Raw genomic sequence first — 20,873 nt, 5'->3', positions numbered from 1 at the left:
TAAACTCTAAAATCTTGCATAAACAATGAGCTGCTAAGAAAGGCGTTCCAGAATGCTGATTCTGTGACTGCGAAGAAACCAAGATTCTATTCCAAGTCAGAAGGATATATGGCAGAAGTTGGGGATTTGGAAAGTGCTATCAAAGAACCTTGAAGAGCTGCAGTGTATCTTGCAAATAGTACACACTGCCGCCACTTCACAATAATAGTGGAGGAAGTGAATATTTAATTTGGTTAATGGGGTTCCGATCATGTAGACTGCTTTGCTTGGGATGGTGTTGAACTTGTTGACTGTTGTTCAAGTCCCACTCATCCAAGCATGTGGCGATTATTCCATTACACTCCTGACTTTGATGATGGAGGGGATTTGGGCAGTTAGGAGATGGATTGATCAACTCAGACTTCCCAACCTGGACCTATATGCAACAGCATTGTGCTGACATAGCTGGTTCATTTCAGTTTCTAAGCAGTTACTCAGTGATAACAACCATAACCCTATATTGTAGGAAGTTGATAGTGGTCGATTCACCAATGATCATGAACTGATTGTCAAGAGGAGATGGTTACATTCTGTCTTCTTGGAGATGGTTATTGCCTAACATTTGTGTAGTAGTGACGTCCTGCAAAGAACAGTGACATAAATGGCCACATCATTAGTGTTAGTGATGGCAGTCGAAGGAACATATTCACCAGGCCTTTCGGTCAACACCTTTCTTTAAATTCTGAGCTATGAAGCAGACATGATATCTGAGATTATGTACTCTGGAATGGGTTTGAACCCACAACTTATTATTAAAAATCATGATTGAGAATTAGTTGATTTTGTTGAGTTGCAAGTAATAAAAGAACTGGATGTAAAACAGTAAATGCACTGGCTTTAAATCTGACAAAATTCCCTCGATTCTGGAAAGAACCAACTGCTTTGGGAAGTAATAAAAATAACTCATTTATTCAAGGAGGCAGATAGAAAGCAGGAAACTGCAAGCTGTTTTGGCCAAACAACCGTGATAGGAAAATGCTGAAATTATTAAGGTTATAACAGGGCACTTTGGAAACCTTAATGCAATCAGCCAGAGTCAGCATGATTTTGTGACATGAAAATATTTGACTATTTTATTCAAGTTTTTTTGAAGTAACATAGAAAAAAGGGAACTGGTTGTTATACTGTACTTAAGAGTTCCAAAAGGTATTTGATAAGGCATCACATCAAAGATTATTGCAAAAAATACAAATATGTGATGTTGGGGTCAACATTAACATGGATAGAAGCAACTGGAACAGTGTTGTTTATTTAAGATGGAATAGCTTATAGAAGTAAGATGTTTTGCCACAGTTATAGAGAACATTGCTGAAGACACATTTGGAGTTTTGTGCACAGTTTGGTTTCCTTCTGTAAGAAGATGATGTAAATATGTTAGAAACAGTTCACAAAAGGTTCACCATCAGTTCCTGGGAAGGAGAGAGTTATCTTATGTGAAAAGGTTGGACAGCATGGACCTATAAACATTAGAGTCTAGGCGAATGAGAGATTCCTATATTTTTAAAGCGTGTTCCTTAGGTGTATTCTCTCCTACCAGGGGAAGCATTCTTTCAGCATTCAATCTGTTAGTTCAATCTATCAATCATGATGTTTTCAATAACATCAGGAAAGAATTCATAAGAAACTTTACCAAAGAGTGGCCAGAATGTGAAACTCACTATCATAATGAGTGGCTGAAGTGAGTAGATGTATTTAAGGGGAAGCAAGACAAGCTTATTTGGAGGAAGAAAAGGGAAGGATATGATGATAGATTTAGAAGAGAAGTGATGAGTGGAGTAATGGAATAAAAATACTTGATAGAATGGTTGGGTCAATTGGCCTGTCGCTGGCAAAGGAACATTGTACAGGTTGCTGAACAGATTACAACAGTGTGCCTGGTTTTGGGCACTTCACATAATGGCGATACAATGATCTTGGAAAAGGATCTCGAGACCTAGAAAGCTCCAAGAGTAATTTCAAGCTCAAATAATCAGTTGTAAAAATAGGCTCAAAGACCTTGGTCTTTTCACCTTTGAGTTGCAAAGACTTTGTGGGGTTGACCCAGTGAGAATTATAAAAAGAAGAGATAATGTTGTACACTTCCTAATACAATTTATTTTTAAAAGTTTCACAAATTTCACGAACCAAACCTGCATTTCATTGTGCCATAGAAACTGGATGCATGTTGCCTGTTATCGATTATCCCACACATCTTCACATGCTCAGTAATTTTATTGAGTAATGGATTTCAGGAAATTCCTCAACACTGATACTAACCAAGTTTATTTATGAGCTACTCAGCATTCTTCTCTCTGTCCAAACAGAGATGTGACATTATTAACCATTCACCCCAGTAAAATTTACATATTTATGAACGGCTAAAGCACTCACCTCTCACATCAAAACCCCACAATGCAAATCAGCATCAACTTTAAAACTCCAATTTTCGTCAGAACCAATTCCTTCACCTCAATTACTTGAGAATTTTCCCCACATTCTTCTCTGGTAAGTCCACATTCTCACTTGCACTTTCAAAACTGACACAATAGTTGATACATCTTCTTTCGATCATCCTTTATAAATCAGACAACCTTACTCCATCCCCTTCCTTGAGCAGATGTATATTCTATAATTTCTTATTTAACTAGTAACATTTCTTGTGAAACCATTCTCTATTTCTTTTTTTAAATTATCGACCAGCCATTTTATACATGATTTACTCCATTTTAGGGACTAAATGTTTTCCAGGAAACCTCTATTTAATTGAAGTAAGTTTTCTTACTTTAAATCTATGTAATATCATGAGGTGAATTCCCAATACAAGATTTTCAGCCCCTATATGGAACATAAACACGCAAAATAAATGTAATATTTCAATGGGAATGTGGAAAAGAACCAAAGACAACGCTTTAGTTTCTGCTGTTTTAACATTGTTACAAAATACAAGATACAGTTTGCATGTTTTTTGCAAGCTCGCTTTCCCCAATAGTCTGTTGTTAAATTGTTGCATCCACTAAAATGACTAGGCTGCCTGCACTTCACAACTACGGCCTCGTGCTGTTCCATTACCTTCAATAAAGAGAATGTAATAGGCACCGGTGTTGGTGATGTGAACCAGCGGACTTAAAGATCCAAAGTTTTCAGTAACATTGTGGTACACCTCTTGACCAATGGGATCTCCACTCTTTCCAGACAACAGTCGCAAAATTAACTTGCTGACAGAGCTAACCTGAAAGAAAATGCACAGCTACACATTAAAACATACACTGTTTCAATTTACAGTACCTTTGATAAGACAAAAATATTTAGTTGCTTGGAACTGCTGTATTACAGACATAACAACTGCCTTACAATTTTGGGAACAGTCTGTTAGTTCAAGGGATAAAATGACCACAATTATTTTGCTTGAGACCTGGTTATGTGTTAATTGGTCAATCTCAGCAAGAGTTATGGGAGGTCTGTACTTCAGCTCATATTCCTTAAGGACTGGATCAGGGACACAGAAAGAAATGCCATGTTTCCCCATCCTCGTATCTAGCTGCTGACCAAGACTGCAAGTATTCACCATGACTCAGTTGATAATACCAGCGCCTGGAAGGTTCCTTGTCTGAGTTCCACTCCAGGACATGAGGCTGACATTCCAGTGCAGCATTCTCTCCATACTGCATTGTCAGTGGTAACAATTTTGGAATGAACTGCTAAACCATGCTCCAACCTGCCCGCTCACACAGGCGTAAAAGTTCCCATAGCACCTTTTTGAAGGAAAGAGCAGGTAGGGTATCTCTGGCGTCTGGACTAATATTAAACCTCAAGCAAATTGGCTGCCACGATGCTTCCAGTATAATTACAGTGACACTTCATCAGAGCACCAGATTAGCTGTAAAGCATCTTAGGGCACCCAGTAAAATACAAATATAAACCTTCCTTTTCCTTTCCAGGTATGGTTGAACATATGAACAAGGAATGGGCCTTTGTCTTAAACAACACATCAACAGTGTTATGGCCATAAGCTAGTAATCTCCAGAAATAAAACCTTTCAATCAGACCACAAAGCGCCTGGCTCCTGTGTGCTGGTGTGTTCTAGGTCACGTGGACTTGAACAACTGTTTTATGATCATCAATTTTTATCAATCATGGGCCAACATTTACTCTTTTTATAAAGTGCTAAAGTACCATTTCCCATTCCATGTGCTGCTAAAGTAGCCTTTTATCCTGTGTTCACAGAAAACTAGCCTTTAGAAGCAGAAATTATGTACATAAATATAATAGAATCTTTCCAAAGTTGTGCTGTGATCTGAAAGAGTAGTGAAAAGAACAGGGGCTGAGAGAAAAAGAAAGTTGAGAGTGAGCGCAGAAAATGCATTCATCTGGACAGCAGGAGCCCGCAGGGAGCGGGTGAGAGAGTGCTGACTGGGGGAAGAGAAAGAGATCGAGAGAATGAGGCAGTGCTCGCAGGGAGAGACAGAGGCAGAAAACACACAGAGCGCACGCAGGGGTGGGGAGAGTGCTCATGCCAATCTGGGTTGCGGGGGGGGGGGGGGGGGGGGGAGAAGCGGAAACAGCGTTCGTGCCGATTTGGGGGGGTGGGGGGGGGTGGAAGAAACGGAAAGAGCACTTGCACAGTTCAGGTAGGGGGGAAAGAGAGAGAGCTCACATAGATCGGTGGGGGCAGAGAGAGAACTCGTACAGAATGTAAGGGGGGGACGCAGAGAAAGAACTCATATAGATTGTCGGGGGGGGGAGCAGGGAGTGAACTCATACCGATCGGGGAGGGGGAGGAAGAGATAGAGCTCGCAGGGATCTGGTGGTGAGGGTGTAGCTCGCACAGATCAGGATTGGGGTGAGAGAGAGAGAGAGAGAGAGAGAGAGAGAGAGAGAGAGAGAGAGAGAGAGAGAGAGAGAGAGAGAGAGTGATCGAGGAAGAAAGATAAAGAAAAAAAAGAAAAGAAAAGAGATGGAGAGAGGGACAGCACATGCTTGCAATGAAGAGACAGGCTGAACAGAGATGGTGGCTTTATTATTTATATTCAAGCCTCAGATTGGTAAGTTTGGCTGGCCAAATACAGGTTTACATCATGACACTGATCACCCATGGCAACATAACTAATTAGGACATTTCTGAAAGGAAGCAAAGGGTTTGACTGGGGGAATAGAAAATAAGATAAAAAAGGTCACAAAAATAGAATCCAGAGATAAATCAGAGGAGCCATCATTTAATGGGTGTATTCCATATATTACCTTACATTGGAATGAAAGTGGAAGAAAAGATTTTAGTAAGGTGAGGGAATGGAGTAAAAACATAATATTAATGACGAACTTCAACTATACTGATATTGCTTGGACAAATAAGGTTGGTAAAGAGGAAAGGGAATGATGTGAATCAGACTCTTTTCAAATTCAATGTGTGTGAAGCCCAAAAAAGGGAAAATGGGAAATTACTCAGTGTAAATAAGAGAAGTAAACATAATGTATTACACTTTAAGAAAGAGATAGACCGTTCATTGGTAACCATGTTAACAGATTAGAGAAAAGCTGATTTTGAGGGGACAGAAAATAGTACACCATAAATAAAACGAGCAATGATAGTGGAAAACAAAGTATATAAACAGAAAGATCAAACTAAACACTTCATTGATGAAGAAATAAAGGAATCAATTAAGTTGTTCATATAATACATAATGAGGCATATTAAGGGAGAAAACAAAGAGATTATGAGATTTATCTAAAAATCAGAAAGTCTAAGCAGAACCACAAAATTATCAAGGAAAATGAAATTAAAATATTTCAGTGTATCAATAAACAAAAGGCTGTGATAGAAATAGGACTACTTGGGGACAGACAATATGACAGGGAACAAAAGAAAAATTGTAAATATATTTAAAAATTATGTTGCTTTGGCATACAGGACATGATATGGGAACAGGCAGACATGACATTGAATGATGAATAGCTACATTAGTGCATTTAAAATACAAAGGTTGAATAAACTAGACAGAACTGGAAGACAGATAGAGCCTAAATCTACATGTATTACATCTAGGCATTTTAGAAGAGAGAACTGAGAGCAAAGGCATTCCATTCATACTTAGTAATTTATTAGAGAAATGGGTTGTGTCAGAAAACTGGGAGATAATATAATTCCTATAGTTCATAACAGATTGTAAACAGGTCCAAGCAATTGTAGATCATCAGCTTAATATTGGTAGTCGTAAGAATAATGAAATCTGAACTAAAGGAGAAAGTAGAATATATAAAATGTGAAAAATAATTACGAATAACCGACTAGGATTTCAAAAAGGAAATTCTTGCTTATAAAACAAACAAAATGGAAGAGAGTTCAGAGCCTGTTGTGTTAAGTAATTCAAATCCAGATTGACTCCAAAAGGTTGTAAAGTGCCTAAACAGAAGGTGCGCTGTTCCACCAGCTTGACTTGGGCTTCAGTGGAACACTGCAGCAGATCAGGGTAAAAATGTGAGGGTCACAGCAAGATGGTGTAGTAAAATCATGAGTGGCCAGAAGGCAGGGGTCATGCTTGCTGACTGCTTTGTGGAACCATCCACTCAGTCACCTAATCTGTGTTTGGTCTTCCCTCACGCAAAGACTACATTGTGAACCGTGAACACATTGGGTTAGATTCTAAAAAGGACAAGTCAATTGTCATTTCACCTGGAAAGAGTATTGGGACCTTACACATTGAGAAGGGAGGAGGCAAAAAGCTAAGTGTCACATTTTCTGTAGTTGCAGAGGATGGTGAGTGGATGAGGTAGGTATTGGGGATAATACAGACTGGATGAGGGAATCACTGCAGCACTTGAGTGACTGTGTGAGCTTTGCATGTTATCTGTGCGCTTCAGTTTCCTCTCTCAGTCCAAAGATGTGCAGGCTAGGTGGATTAGCCATGGTTATGGGGATAGGGTCAGGGTGGCTGGGTCTGGGTGGGAAACCCTCTGGAGCACTGGTGCAGACTCAATGGGCTAAATGGCCTCTCTCCTCACTGCAAGGATTCTATGACAAACTGGGAGAAGGAATTAGCAAGCAGGGCATGAGAAGATGTAATCACGGTTGTGGGCGTCAACAGGTTGATAATGAATGTTAGTAGAGAGGCTATCAGAAATGAAAACAGAGAAGTCAAGGAAAGGAAGGGAAGAATCAGAGACGTACCAAGTGAAAGGGAAATTGGGAGAAAATTTAATTATTTGTTTCCATTCCAGATGAGAATATCACTTATGCAGTGAATTTGACAGAAAAAAAAAAGTTGTGGGAGGGACACTTGAACAGAACTGGAATGAGGAACATTGCACAAACCCCCCAAAAAGACAGGAAAAACTAGGATCTATTCAGGTTCCTGTGGCCACACCATTTTGTTCGGTGAAACAAGTTAAAGGAGAGATTGTTCAATGAGGGAACAAAGTTCAGCCGGGGGGGTATTGGAGGACAATGGTCAGGCCATCATCCAAAAGAAGAGGAGTCCTCTGACCATTTGATGGAGGATGGAGGTGTAAAGGGATTGGATGCCCATCATGAAGCGGTGATGAGGGCCACAAAATAGGAAATTGTTGAAATGCTACTGGCACACCAGAAAAATCACAGATGTTACACGTGTAGAGACTAAGCAATTAATTACTGTTGCCAATAATTTTGTTTCAACGAAAACTTCCAGCTTAATCTTTCAGGAACCTTTCTGAAGGCTCGGAAATAAACATAAGTTGCCAACTGTAATTTCTTCATCCTGGGAAGTATGATTAGTTTTGTGCTTAAAATTCCAATATCTTTTATACTGAGACAAGCAATTGTGTTGTAAAAGGCAAGTAACTGATCAGAAAATTTAGGCCTCAATATCTTTCCAGTTCTATGCACTTAGAATTTCTGAACAACAATAGTAACAATATAGAATTACAGGAGTAAAGGAGGCGGCCATTTTATCCACTGTTTCTGTGCCAACTCTTTAGAAGAGCTACTTAATTAGGCTTACTCTGTGGTCCTTTCTGTAAAGTCCTGACAGAGCTCTCTGACAAATATGGATTATAATAACAAGTGGTAGATTACAGAAAAGGAAAAACACTCATACCTCAAATCACAACCACAGCTAATCACATGATAAACAGGAGAAAAATTCTCTTTTCCATACCTGATTTGGTATAAAAAAGATCAAAAAGTCTCCAACACCATCACCATCTAGATCCGGAAGTATCAGTGCAGGTCCAATCACAGAAAGATTAACAACAAAACTAGCATTGAGCATCCACAATGTATCTCCTGAAAAACAACAGGAGATATTTTTAGTGTCCACAAAATTCAAACTGCATATAAAGCCTTATGGTATTATCCAAAGAATACTGACAGCAATTGGTACATTTGAAGGCTGCAGATTTCTGGGTCATTCATTTTTTACCAGATTACCAGTCAAAACATGCCATTCTGCAATGAAGCAATTTTTAAAAAAGTATAATAGAAGTAATGTTACAACCCCCAGAGAGACCAGTAATCTTTAAAAAGATAGCTGAATTCCAGTGAGCAAGATATCAAGCTTTTAAGACATCTACTAAAATTCGAAAACACTACTGCATTACTGAAGCACTATTGACTAAATGCTATTCTTACAGGTAACACACTCAAAATTACGGAAAGGATTTTCCCTTTAAGTATGGAAATGAAAAAAAATCACCATTGTCATCCTTTACAGTGCCCCTTAAATGGCCACTTTATTCTCCTGGAACTATCATTAACTCCCCAAAGGATACTTTCTTTTCTATTTCCCAGCCAAGCACCTTCTAATCCCAGAACTGATTTTTACTCTGAAAATTATCCAGGGAATTCTTTCACTCTAGCTCAAGACAGGCAAATCATTCAGCCTCCTTTGAATCACCATGTGCTCAGTTTCCTCAATCCGAGGACAAAGTCCTCCTGCAAGTGTTGTTGAGATAGAAATGGCTGTCTGCTTTCAATCTCAAAAAATGGCAGCAGACTTCAACCTGTGAAGTTCAGTGGTAATTTAGGAAATCAACACTGTTACTAGAAAACTTCCTATTGGCTTTTCTCCTCTCAAAGGTCAATTCCATTGCAACATGAATCATATGGACCATGCATCCAAGTAGAAAGGCTAATGAGCCATTTTATAAACCCCCAACTTCATTTTATCGTAGACTTAATCAACCGGTTTATTTAAGATCTCCAGCATCTGTAGTTCTTTGTTTTATTTTACAGATTAAACCACAGCTGTTTTTGTTACCTGATATCGCCACTACTTCCATGTCGGAGTTAAACAGCCCACTCATAGCCAGCATTACTGTTCCTACAATTACATATAAGTGTTGTGAAAACTGTGTGCTTTAATTTTTGTGCTTTTATTTTAAGAAACATGGACTGAATTGAAAAGGGACTGTTTTGAAACACGGTTATTTACAAAGATGACTGCATGTTTTGGCAGTAAGCGATTTGATTTTTTTTTAAAAATCCATTTGATACCTATTTCTGTTTACTGTGGCTGCTGGCAACGTGCTGACAAACTTGTGCCAATGTGTTGTTTACGAGTGAAATTTTTTGGTTTGTGAACTGGGGACCGATAATAAATGACAAAAGGACCTCTGCCGCCAACAAGATGATTGGTTGTGACCAAAGTAGAGTGCGGAAGTCACACCAGGAGAGAAATCAGCATAGTACTAGCAGGCAAAAACACTCTCTCCTTCTCTTTCTCTCTCTCCATTTGCTACACAGTTCATTTTAAACCAGAAGAAAAACAACTTTATTTTTTCTTCAACAGATGCTGCTAGTTATCACTTGTACTGGATAAGTCACAGGCTTCTCATAAGTGAAACAGCCACCCTGTGCTTCATCCAAACCAGTGGAAGCATTTTGAAAAAGGTCAAAGAGAAAATTCTGACCAGCAAAAACAACTCCAAAAAAAATCTTGGGAGCAAAGATTACAGGATGGTTTCCCTATTTTCCTCCCACCCATTTTTTTTTCCTTGTTTATGTTATCTGTGTGTAAGGAAGAGTTTATAAGGGGTTTGAAGATTTAATTTGTAATCTTCACTTAATTTAGCTTAATCTGATTACCTGTAATAAATAATGATTACTGATAAATATAGGAACCTGGTCTGTGTTTTATATCAAACTGAGTCTAAAAATTAATCAAGCTCTTAAGAATCTTGCATATTTCAACGAAATCACCTCTCATTCTTTTAAGGGCCGAAGAAAATAAACACTATGGACCCAACAACTCCCACATCCTAGGGAAGAATTGCGTGAACTTTTGTTGTATGGCCTCCAATGCAAACACCGCCTTGCCCAAATAAAGGGACAGGTAGAATTGCCAGAGTTTCAGAGGGTCATAGGCTGCTCTCTCTCATTACAGAGCGACAGCTGTTGATGCTTTAAACTGAGGATCCCCAAGGCGAGGGGAGAGATTTTGAATTATGACCTCAGCCAGTACTAGAATTGAAACCACGCTACCACTGTAATTCTGTATTTCACACCAGCTGCTCAGCCAATTGAGCTAACCGACCCCCTGCCTTCCTTAAACATGGAGACAAAAACTGCATACAGTATTGCAGATGTGGGCCTCATCAAAGCCCTGTGCAACTATAGTAAGACTTCTATATTGTCATTCTTAAATCCCCTTGCAAGAAAGGCTAACATGTACTTGCCTTTCTAACTGCTTAATGGACCTTGCATTCCTTGTGTGAATGCAACCAATTCTCAGTGAAAATCAAAATGTACAAGTTTCACATCCTTTAAAAACGTCCTGCTTTTCTATTCTTTCAATTGAAGTGAATAACTTTATACCTCACTACATTATTCTCCATCTGCCATCTTGTTTTCCATATTGTTCTCACCTCTATGCAGTTTCTCTATATCCTCCCCACAGCTTACCTTTCCACTGAACTTTGTATTATTAGCAAACTTACATCAATCACTGTTTTTTGATCTAAAGTTGTTAAGATATATTGCAATCATTTCCTCAGCTATTTATAGGGAATCATTGACCTTTCCCACAAATTAATTTACTGCCTAAAATTAATTTGTATTTTTGGTTCCACATATCACACCAAGCTTGCTTTCCCAGGCAAAGAAATATCCATTTCCTTGCAGAAGGATGATCAGGAAAATAGGCTATTACAACAATCTCTTATTTAATGTACTTATGGCTTTGACTGGGGTGGGAAGTTGAGCAGTAAGCAGCGGGTTTCTTGCTGCAAGCCTCACTGTCATTCAGTTTTTCAAATTTAACTTTCCCAAAGATACAGTCAGCCAAGGGCTTGACAGATTCAGGAGTATCTGTACGCTTGTGTCCTGGTATGGCATGCCTGACTGAGGAGTTCTTGCCATCTGCAGCCTTATATCTCTTCTCTATCTTGTTCATGATTACAGTCATCTTGCCAATTCCTCTGCCAAGCATGTGACTTCCTCAAGCCCTGCTACCACCAATGTACGTCCAACCTCACTCCTCTCTCCCACCAGAAGCTGAACACACCCACTGACCCCTGATCCCAATTTCTTCATTCACTTCCCACTCCTACTTTTCCTTCAAGCAGAGTGAAGCTATTGGGGTCTCTGACCTTCATCCCCACACCCCATCCAGTATAGCACATCTCCAAACACAAAAATCCAAACTCACAATCAAATGTGATACAAAAGGGAGGTCGCACTGTTGGAGGTGAAGACTTTCAAATGAGAGTTTAAATGGAGACCCTTACTTATCTGTTTGGATGGATGTAAAGGATTCCATGGTATTATACTGAACAAGGAAGTTTCCCTCAGTGTCCTAGGCAATATTTAATCCTTGATCAAGATCTCAAAAAACATATTTTCTGGACATCATCTCAATGCTATTTGTGAGAACTTGCTTTGTACAAATTGGCTACATTTACAAAGTACTTCATTGGTTGGAAAGCACACAGAGAACAGTGGTTACTGACAAAGGTATGGCAAAATGCAAATATTTTATCCTTTCTCTTCTTCAGTACAGTTACCACTCCCAACCCCGTAGGCGTATCATATCTTTAGCACAGAAAACACATTAATTGCTTCCACAAAATTACACTCCCACAAGCAGTATGGACATTTGATTTTTAGCAGTGTGCCCAAGCTGTCAATTATTTTATAGCATAACGTGGAGGTTCAAAAATAGGACCCACTTATTTTCTTAATCCAATATAGCACCTGTCAGCTGAAGTATGTGTTTCGGAAGACAGTTGTGAAAGATTTCAGTGTCAAGATAAAATACAAACCATTATACTGGGTCACCGACAAACGACAGCCAAAGTAAATGATATTTTAGGGATGTACTCTCACTTATTTATAAATGAGAAATTAGTAAACCAGAAACACTGTCTCTTGCATGGACTGACTTGTTTCTGGCATTACTTTGTACTTAAATTGCTCCTAACTGCATCTCATGACCTCCTTCATTGTAACCACTAGCTTGACACCCAGACAGACAAATTGGCACAAAAACAAAACCCTAAAGCCCATCAGTTGGGATGGTCTGACTGTTAATAACACTCCAGCTGCAAATTTGACAGTATGGAGCCGCTACAACAGACAATTCAGGTACAGTGGAAACATATTTTTAATAAGTTCCAGAGGCTCTGAAACATTGTCCACTAACTTTGCTCTGCCTAGAACAATGCACAATACAGTAACAATTTATCGATGGTCTAAATACCTGCTTTCTCTTATATTCTGTGTAAAACAAGTAGAAGACCAAGGCTCACAGTTCTTTGCCTTTTATGGAGTTTGGTAGTCAGCCTGTGATCAAACTAAGTCTTCCTTGTCCTCAGACCATATTTTTAGCCATTTAAGTTCACATGAACACCAAATCATCTGATTTAATAATTGCAAAGATTGCTAGTGGAAATTAGTCTAGAAAATCTGGTCAAAAAAAAATCTTCTTTATATAAATTATAATCGCCTTTTAATAATTCATGGAATTTTGGCATCACTTTGGCCAACATCCATTATCCATTCTGAATTGCTCCTTGAGTAAGTGCAGGTGACAACACATTCTCACATATTCACTCATCTCTATCCACATGGATAAGGAGAACCACCAATTCGATTGGGACAACACCAAGATCCTGGTACAAGCAAAGCGAGACAAGCACGGGAATTTCTAGGAGCCTGGTACTCCATGATGAAAGCCATCAACAAACACCTAAAACTCGATCCCATGTACACTCCATTGTGAAGGAAAACCAGAAGAGAGGTAATCCAACTCAACGGACACCAGAGTTTAAATACCAGGAGGGAAAACACAACGGCGCTTCACTGGAGGCTACACTGATGATGTTACCCAGCAGGGTAATGAAACGTCTGCAGAACAACAAACCAGCTCAGCGAGCCAACCAACCAACCACAACACTCACAACCAGAGCTACAAATCTACTCGAAAACCTGAGACACACATTCTTGAATACAGAGTGGCTTGCTAGATTATTTTTGGCTGAAAATCGACCACATTGTTGTGGGACCTATCCTCTTCTCCTTGTCTCTCAATTTGCTTTCTCGTTAATTTAATGTGCCAACTTAAACTCCTGTTCTATGATGCTGCCTTTCCAAGTAACTAAAACCTTTAAGAAAATAAAATGCTCAGGAGAACAAAAACCAAAAGACAAATTTACTCCAAAATGTATACCTGAAGAACTGATTGCACTAAGGAGGTAAGGGGTTCCAATGATAAGGCATCCTGAAGACTTTGCATCACTGAGATTTTCAATTCCACATTGCACATGCTGAACATCCTCTGCTAAAGCTCGCTGCCACAGCAGACTGCCATTTGTTCCTGACAGCGCAGTAACGTAGGCACAGGGAAATGGGAGGCCTTAAAAAGGAAGATGCAAAATAAATTAATGAACAAAGACATGATAATGTTGGACAAGTTAAATGGCTTGGTACGTATGAAAGATGACACCACTTTTTGCAGCTTGAATTCAGCACTGAGATTGGCATAAAGATTAACAGAAGCCACATGCAATGCCTTGTGAAACAAATCTGACGAAGTGATCAGCAATAGTTTCCTGCTTAGAAATTTCTCTCAGATCACACTTGCACCTCATGTGTAGCTTCTTTGTTTCTGCCTTTAAACATATAAGTTTTCATGCTCATATTTTTCTTTCCCTGTATACAGCAGGTCATATTGTTTTAGTCTGTAATTTAACATGCACTGACACGAGTTTGATCCATTCTTTACTAAGGTAAGCAGAAATTGTTCGTGCAAAGTTTGCAATAAAAATATGAAAACTTATTTTCATAAATTGTAAAGTACACAGCAATAAGTGGTAGCTCATAAGAATACACAGCATTTTTACCAAAAACACAGCTAAACTACCTCGATGATCTTTCATTTTTTTCCCCCTCTCCTCATCAACATTGTAAGCTGTATTCATTGAAACAATGATGCATCATCAGTAAATTTGCAAACTGTGAATAGTGCTAAACTAAGATTGGGAGGTTTTTTAGTGGCAACATTGTCACAGAAAGAGAATAGGGTTGAAGTTGCTACTAATAAAATTGAAGGGATTGTCCATTCAGAGATACATAATTAAGATACTGCCATTCAGTTGATTATAATTCTAAAGAGCTTTGTTCAGCCACCATCTGAAAAAACTAATTATGAAGCCAACAGTGAGGTGATGAAACACAGGAGTCTGAGAAACATTAGAATAGAAATGAGGAAAAAATGCTCTATGTGATTATAATAGCCCCTCACCCTCAGCTGCGCACGATCCATTAATTATAGTGTTATTGGAGGATTTCCATGCGAATATCACATCACTAACTTTGTCTCTGTTCATATCCCACAGCGTGAAAAAAGGATAACTCACTGTAACAAACAAATAACACAATATCAGTGTGTTAACAACATACTTCAAATATAGTTACCTCTGTTTCATTAATTTCATGTGAATTCTTTGTACCTATTTAATTATCAAATACATGAAGTACCCCAACAAATCATATTTCAAGTGTTTCCAGTACAGCTTTAAATACTAAGGGAAGCATTAGTTTTGTTTATAAAGCTAACAATTAAAATTTATGCTGAAATAAATGCAGATTAAAGAGCCTGAATTAAAATGAAAGCCACCAAATTTAAGATGCTCGCATTATTATACTATACTATATATGTCACACGCATTACAGGGAACATACTTAACTCAGTTAGACATTACCTGCATTTTCAAATGTTCTGTTCCAGGCCCTTTGTGACACAGGCCTCACTGGACAAGGAATTATGAAGGAAAATGCAAACACCACAATCAGACATAAAAATAAAACTATGAAGAAGGCAGCAGTTCTCCAACGGGAAAGTTGTCCAAATTTTGTAAATTTCTTGATTTTGGTTTCTTTGTGCCTGTTAGAAACTTCATTGGTGTCTTGGCTTCTGGTCTCATCATTTTTCAGAGGAAGTATCTCTCCCTCTGAATCTTTGTTCTCTGTCATATTCCCGAGTCTACATCACAATGGGATACAAATTCTTATTCAAACTGTCTTCTCGCTCTCTCTCTCTCTCTTTCGAGCAAACCTTTATTCTTCCTGCAAGGTTAAAGACATAGTTTAAAATCACAATATACAAAGCTTTTTGCTATTCTGAATGTTTGGTTAAAAACATTTCTAAATTGCTTCAACTAGACTCTACTATTTTCACATCCTTGTGTTCACCTTAACAAAGAGCTTCTGTGCGATAGAATTACTAAACCCAAAGTAACTACAGTTCATAGGACAGGCAGCAGAAGAGAAACAGGGAAATTATTCTATTGGAAGTGGTGATCAGCACACTTGATGTCAACATCAAAATGGATTAAAGTTTGTCTCGTGACATTACAAGAATATTTTCTCACAAAACATAATTGTCACAGCAATAATCTAGCGTGACCATAAAGTAACATGATATATTGGCAAGACTCAGCATGCCTTTGGCAACACTGATTACTGACTGAATGCTTAGTTTCAACGAGTAGTTTGCCCATTCTCCTGCTGCTCAGCTCACACCTGTTCAACAGAGGGATTTTGTTTTCGTCTGTTGACTTTTTGGAGCTGTTCTCCTGCCTCTTCTCCATCGTCCAGTCACATCACCTTTCCTTTAGATAACAAAGTGTGGAGCTGGATGAACACAGCAGGCCAAGCAGCATCTCAGGAGCACAAAAGCTGACATTTTGGGCCTAGACCCTTCATCAGCTCTCTGAGCCCGAAACATCAGCTTTTGTGCTCCTGAGATGCTGCTTGGCTTGCTGTGTTCATCCAGCTCCACACTTTGTTATCTTGGATTCTCCAGCATCTGCAGTTCCCATTATCACCTTTCCTTTAGTCCCTCTTGAATATTCTAACTATTTCCCACAATGTTAATTCAAATCCCTCTTTTATTGCTGTTCCTTCTGTTACTGTCAAGGCTCGAAATGATATGGGATAAACTTCTTTTGACAAGCTCATTGTCTATTTTCTTCACAAGGCCTTGTTCACGTCTCACCATTTGAGATTCTCTCTCATATACAAAATCAGAATATCACTAATCTAATTTGACATCCTCTGTAACTTTGATCCACAGTCTCTCCTTGCACTTCTCCGTCATTTCAACTTTTGACACAATCTCTCACACTATGTTAGTCACAGAGTTGTACAACATGGCAACAGACCTTCTGGTCCAACACATCCATGCCAACCAGATATCCTAAATTAACCTGGATAATAAAATGTGAGGCTGGATGAACACAGCAGGCCAAGCAGCATCTCAGGAGCACAAAAGCTGACGTTTCGGGCCTAGACCCTTCATCAGAGAGGGGGATGGGGGGAGGGAACTGGAATAAATAGGGAGAGAGGGGGAGGCGGACCGAAGATGGAGAGCAAAGAAGATAGGTGGAGAGGGTGTAGGTGGGGAGGTAGGGAGGGGATAGGTCAGTCCAGGGAAGACGGACAGGTCAAGGAGGTGGGATGAGGTTAGTAGGTAGCTGGGGGTGCGGCTGGGGGTGGGAGGAAGGGATGGGTGAGAGGAAGAACCGGTTAGGGAGGCAGAGACAGGTTGGACTGGTTTTGGGATGCAGTGGGTGGGGGGGAAGAGCTGGGCTGGTTGTGTGGTGCAGTGGGGGGAGGGGATGAACTGGGCTGGTTTAGGGATGCAGTGGGGGAAGGGGAGATTTTGAAACTTATTGCAACACACTATCTCTGATCCTAAATTAACCTAGTCATATTTGCCAGCATTTGGCCCAGATACCTCTAAACCCTTATTCTTGTACCCATCCACATGCCTTTTAAATGCAGTGATTCTGTCAGCCTCCACCATTCCCCTGACAATTCATTTCATACGTGCTCCATACTTTGCATGAATAAGTTGCCCAATAGATTCCTTTTAAATCTTTCCTCTCCCACCTTAAACCTACTTCCTTCATTTTTGGACTCCCCTAGCCTGGGGAAAAGACCTTGACTATTCACCTTATCCATGCCCCTACGATTTTATTAACTTCTATAAGGTCACCCTTCAGCCTTTGACCCCAAAGAGAAAACAGCCCCAGACTATTCAGCCTCTCCCTATAGGTCAAACCTGAAAACGCTGGCGACATCCTTGCAAATCTTTTCTGGGCCCTTTCAAGTTTCACAACATCCTTCCTATAGCAGAGAAACCAAAACTGAATGCCTAACCAATGTCCTGTACAGCTGCAACATGACTTCCCAACTCCTGTACTCAATGCACTGACAATAATGGCAAGTGTATCTTCACTACCCTGTTAACCTATCACTCCGCTTTCAAGGAACTATGGCCTTGCACTCCAAAGTCTCTTTGTTCGGCAACACTCCCCAGGACCTTAACATTAAATGTATAAGTCCTGCCCTGATTTTCCTTACCAAAATGCAGCTCCTGACATTTATCTAAATTAAACACCATCTACCTCTCCTCAGCCCATCTGATCAAGATCCCATTGTACTGAGGTAACCTTCGTTGTTGTCCACTTCACCACCAATTTTGGTGTCAACTGCAAATGTACTATCCATACCTCCTGTATCCACATCAAATCATTTATATAAATGACAAAAAGCAGTAGACCCAGGACTGATCCTTATAGCACACCGCTGGTCACAGGCCTCCAGTCTGAAAAACAACGTACCACCAGCTCTCTCTGTCTCCTACCTTCATGCCGATTTGGTATCCAAATGGCTAGTTCTTTCTGTATTCCATATGAGCTAACCTTGTCAATTAATCTACCAAGCAGAGCCTTGTTGAACAACTAACTTGGAGTCCAAATAGACAAAATCCACTGCTCTGCTTTCAGCAGAGATAATAGGAACTGCAGATGCTGGAGAATCTGAGATAACGAGGTGTAGAGCTGGATGTACACAGCAGGCCAAGCAGCATCTTAGGAGCAGAAAAGCCAACGTTTCAGGCCTAGACCCTTCATTAGAAATGGGGGAGGAGAAAAGGGTTCTGGAATAAATAGGGAGAGACGGGGAGGCGGACTGAGGATGGATAGAGGAGAAGATAGGTGAAGAGGAGACAGACAACTTAAAAGAGGTGGGGATGGCAAGAGAGTTGCAGTGGGAGAGAGACCCCCTGAGGTTTGTCCAAAGGGAGGAGTGTAACTTCTTCAGGTTAGGCATCCCTAGAAGAGGCTTCGCAGTGAGGTTAAAATTGTATCAGAGGTAATAGGAACTGCAGATCCTAATAAGGTGAGCGTTCCTTTCTTATCAGTTCCACCAAAGTAACTTTTTTCTTCCACCAATGTCTCTTATCCATCATCCTATTTAGTAGGATAACCCCCATTTACCCCAATCTCACCTTGTAAACACAGCACCTCAAGCTTCTTTTCCCTCACGCTCACACAATAACTTTTGAAACAGCATTTAATTGAATGTGTTTGACCTCTCCTAAGAATTTTTTTCCCAAAATTCTCTGCAAGCTAGTACCAGAAAATGTATCAGAAAGGTATCTCTGAGTTGGACATAAAAGGTTTAGACGCCAGGAAGTTCTTATTGCAATATTTCTGAATACTAAACAGTGTTGCTGCCTACAGGAAGCTAGTGAAGAAACTTGTAGCGCTCCAGCACATTTGATAGCTAATAAATACATCAAGGTGATCACCAGTGCTGCATTCCTGAGAATTATATTTGTCTGCGACTGAAATAAATTTGAACAAAAATAAACTTTTGATGTACAACCCCAGTTTTATCCGGCAACTTCTCTCCAATTGAGTAAAAACAAGGTATATTTCTTAATCCTGCACCAATATGATCTTACTTCACCTGTAAGAACAACGAAAGATGAACAAAATGAGGACATATTTTTGCTGAGATCTACTTAATTTACGCGGCTGAAAGAATTGACTGCCTGACAATCTGAGGAATAAATACAATTAGAGAGAGTAAGCCCCAAAGAGCACAAACACGAGCTTATACCCCACAGAAACAGACTGTAAATAAGGCAGTCGAATAGAAACAACTACTTTAGACACCAGTCACAAACGTATACAGAAAATAAACAACAGAAAATGTAATTCTTACAGTCAGCAGTTATTAAAAGCCAAACCACAGAAAAACAGACACAACTTTCTCTCAGCCTCACACACAGTGTCCGACCACTTCGTCATGGCCGCCTCGCTGAGTGCCACAACGCATAAATGCAGCCCCACTGTGGTCTCTGGGTACTGTAGTCTGTTCACGCCTTCCATGGTGAAATGGGCATGAGGAATGGACTACATCTCCCAGTATGCCATGCCGCTAGGCGCGATCCTCTCTGGGCATTGTAGTCCTCTTGCCGGCTTCCATAGACAGATAAGCAGGAAGAATGGACTACAGCTCCCGGCGTGTATTGCGCTGGCGGGTTCTGGGGACCGGAAGGTCGGTGCGTTGCTGAGGGAGAGCGCCGAGTTAGGCCTCGGGGTTCTGCTGGAGTATTTTCCGTCACTTATCTTTATGATCTAGTTTGTTTTAAAATTATCACCAAACGCAACCTGAGATCTTAAAGCAAGCCACAATGTCTGCTCAGGCTCAAATGAGAGCGATGTTGGACCAGTTAATGGGCACCTCCAGGGATGGTAAGTGCGTCTTTCATGTTTTCGGTGCTGTCGCCTCTTTTTTTTCAGAGCGAGTTCTCATGTTGAAATCAGTTTTCGTTGACAAAGCCACCCATTCGCCGCTAACCCGAAAGGAAAGAAAATGCAATAGTACCCAAGATGTGGTTCACTGTGAAGGGGGAACTGGTCCAGGCCAGGCTAGGCCACATGGAGCATTGTAGGCCTCAAACACTGCCCGGTACTGGGGCATTCAGCTGGAGTGTCACCATCAAAGCTGACCTAAAGACTAAAATCAAACATTACACTCACATACAGAGCTGGTCAAATAAGGTCCAAAGTAAGTTGCTTCAAACGTGAAGCGTTGCTACTGAGGAAAAGTTAAGTGAGGTTGCAGCAGCTGTGTTAGTTATTTTTACAAGACCTTTTTTTCCCACTGACGAGTGGAGTTATTGTTGTGAAAAATTACAATAAAAAAGGTACGTTTGAAGAAAATGAGTGAACAATATCCCACCTTTTGCAATCTGCTCGAATATCGGGACTCGTGCTTCACGTTTATATCTCTGAGAAGAAAACTCATTTATAATTTGATTTCTCCCTACCAAACATTTTAAGTAGACTCTAACATTAACATTTTTGTGAATTTGAATCAACGAGAAGGGGAATGTACGTGATGTCCATGTGTTTGGTAGATTTTGTTTCCAGCAAAACTGCAATATGTTTCCCTTCCGGCTTTCTAATTATTAAAATATATTAAGCAAAGAGATGATGGAATAATGTCTAGAAATAAGGTCTAGAAAGCATAAAATGAGGTGGAAAAGAGGTTCTATGAAAGCTGTTTGAGATGGATGTTATTGGCT

General features: G+C 39.9%; 2 protein-coding genes across 7 annotated transcripts in view; one reads left to right on the top strand and one right to left on the bottom strand.

Annotated features, from left to right (window-relative positions):
* fam234a (family with sequence similarity 234 member A) overlaps nt 1-19,611 on the bottom strand; it is a 40,012-nt gene extending 20,401 nt beyond the window's left edge. For all 3 annotated transcript variants that reach the window (XM_048552005.2, XM_048552004.2, XM_048552006.2), the window contains exons 1-6: nt 19,505-19,611; nt 15,190-15,553; nt 14,730-14,843; nt 13,656-13,841; nt 8,148-8,275; nt 3,088-3,247 (exon numbers count right to left, since the gene is read on the bottom strand). In XM_048552005.2, the coding sequence (XP_048407962.1) occupies nt 3,088-3,247; nt 8,148-8,275; nt 13,656-13,841; nt 14,730-14,843; nt 15,190-15,460 (859 nt within the window). In that variant the 5' untranslated portion in view covers nt 15,461-15,553; nt 19,505-19,611. The remainder of the gene's footprint in view (nt 1-3,087; nt 3,248-8,147; nt 8,276-13,655; nt 13,842-14,729; nt 14,844-15,189; nt 15,554-19,504) is intronic.
* A 218-nt stretch (nt 19,612-19,829) lies between these two features.
* luc7l (LUC7-like (S. cerevisiae)) overlaps nt 19,830-20,873 on the top strand; it is a 39,122-nt gene continuing 38,078 nt past the window's right edge. For 3 of the 4 annotated variants that reach the window (XM_059653897.1, XM_048552264.2, XM_048552265.2), the window contains exon 1: nt 19,830-20,037. In XM_059653897.1, the coding sequence (XP_059509880.1) occupies nt 19,977-20,037 (61 nt within the window). In that variant the 5' untranslated portion in view covers nt 19,830-19,976. The remainder of the gene's footprint in view (nt 20,038-20,873) is intronic. The other variant, XM_048552266.2, reaches the window with a different exon arrangement.

The sequence above is a fragment of the Stegostoma tigrinum genome, chromosome 23 (genome assembly GCF_030684315.1).
Source record: "Stegostoma tigrinum isolate sSteTig4 chromosome 23, sSteTig4.hap1, whole genome shotgun sequence".
Lineage (NCBI taxonomy): Eukaryota > Metazoa > Chordata > Chondrichthyes > Orectolobiformes > Stegostomatidae > Stegostoma > Stegostoma tigrinum.
The sequence above is the reverse complement of the archived record's forward strand: the minus strand, read 5'-3'. Positions and strand labels throughout refer to the sequence as shown.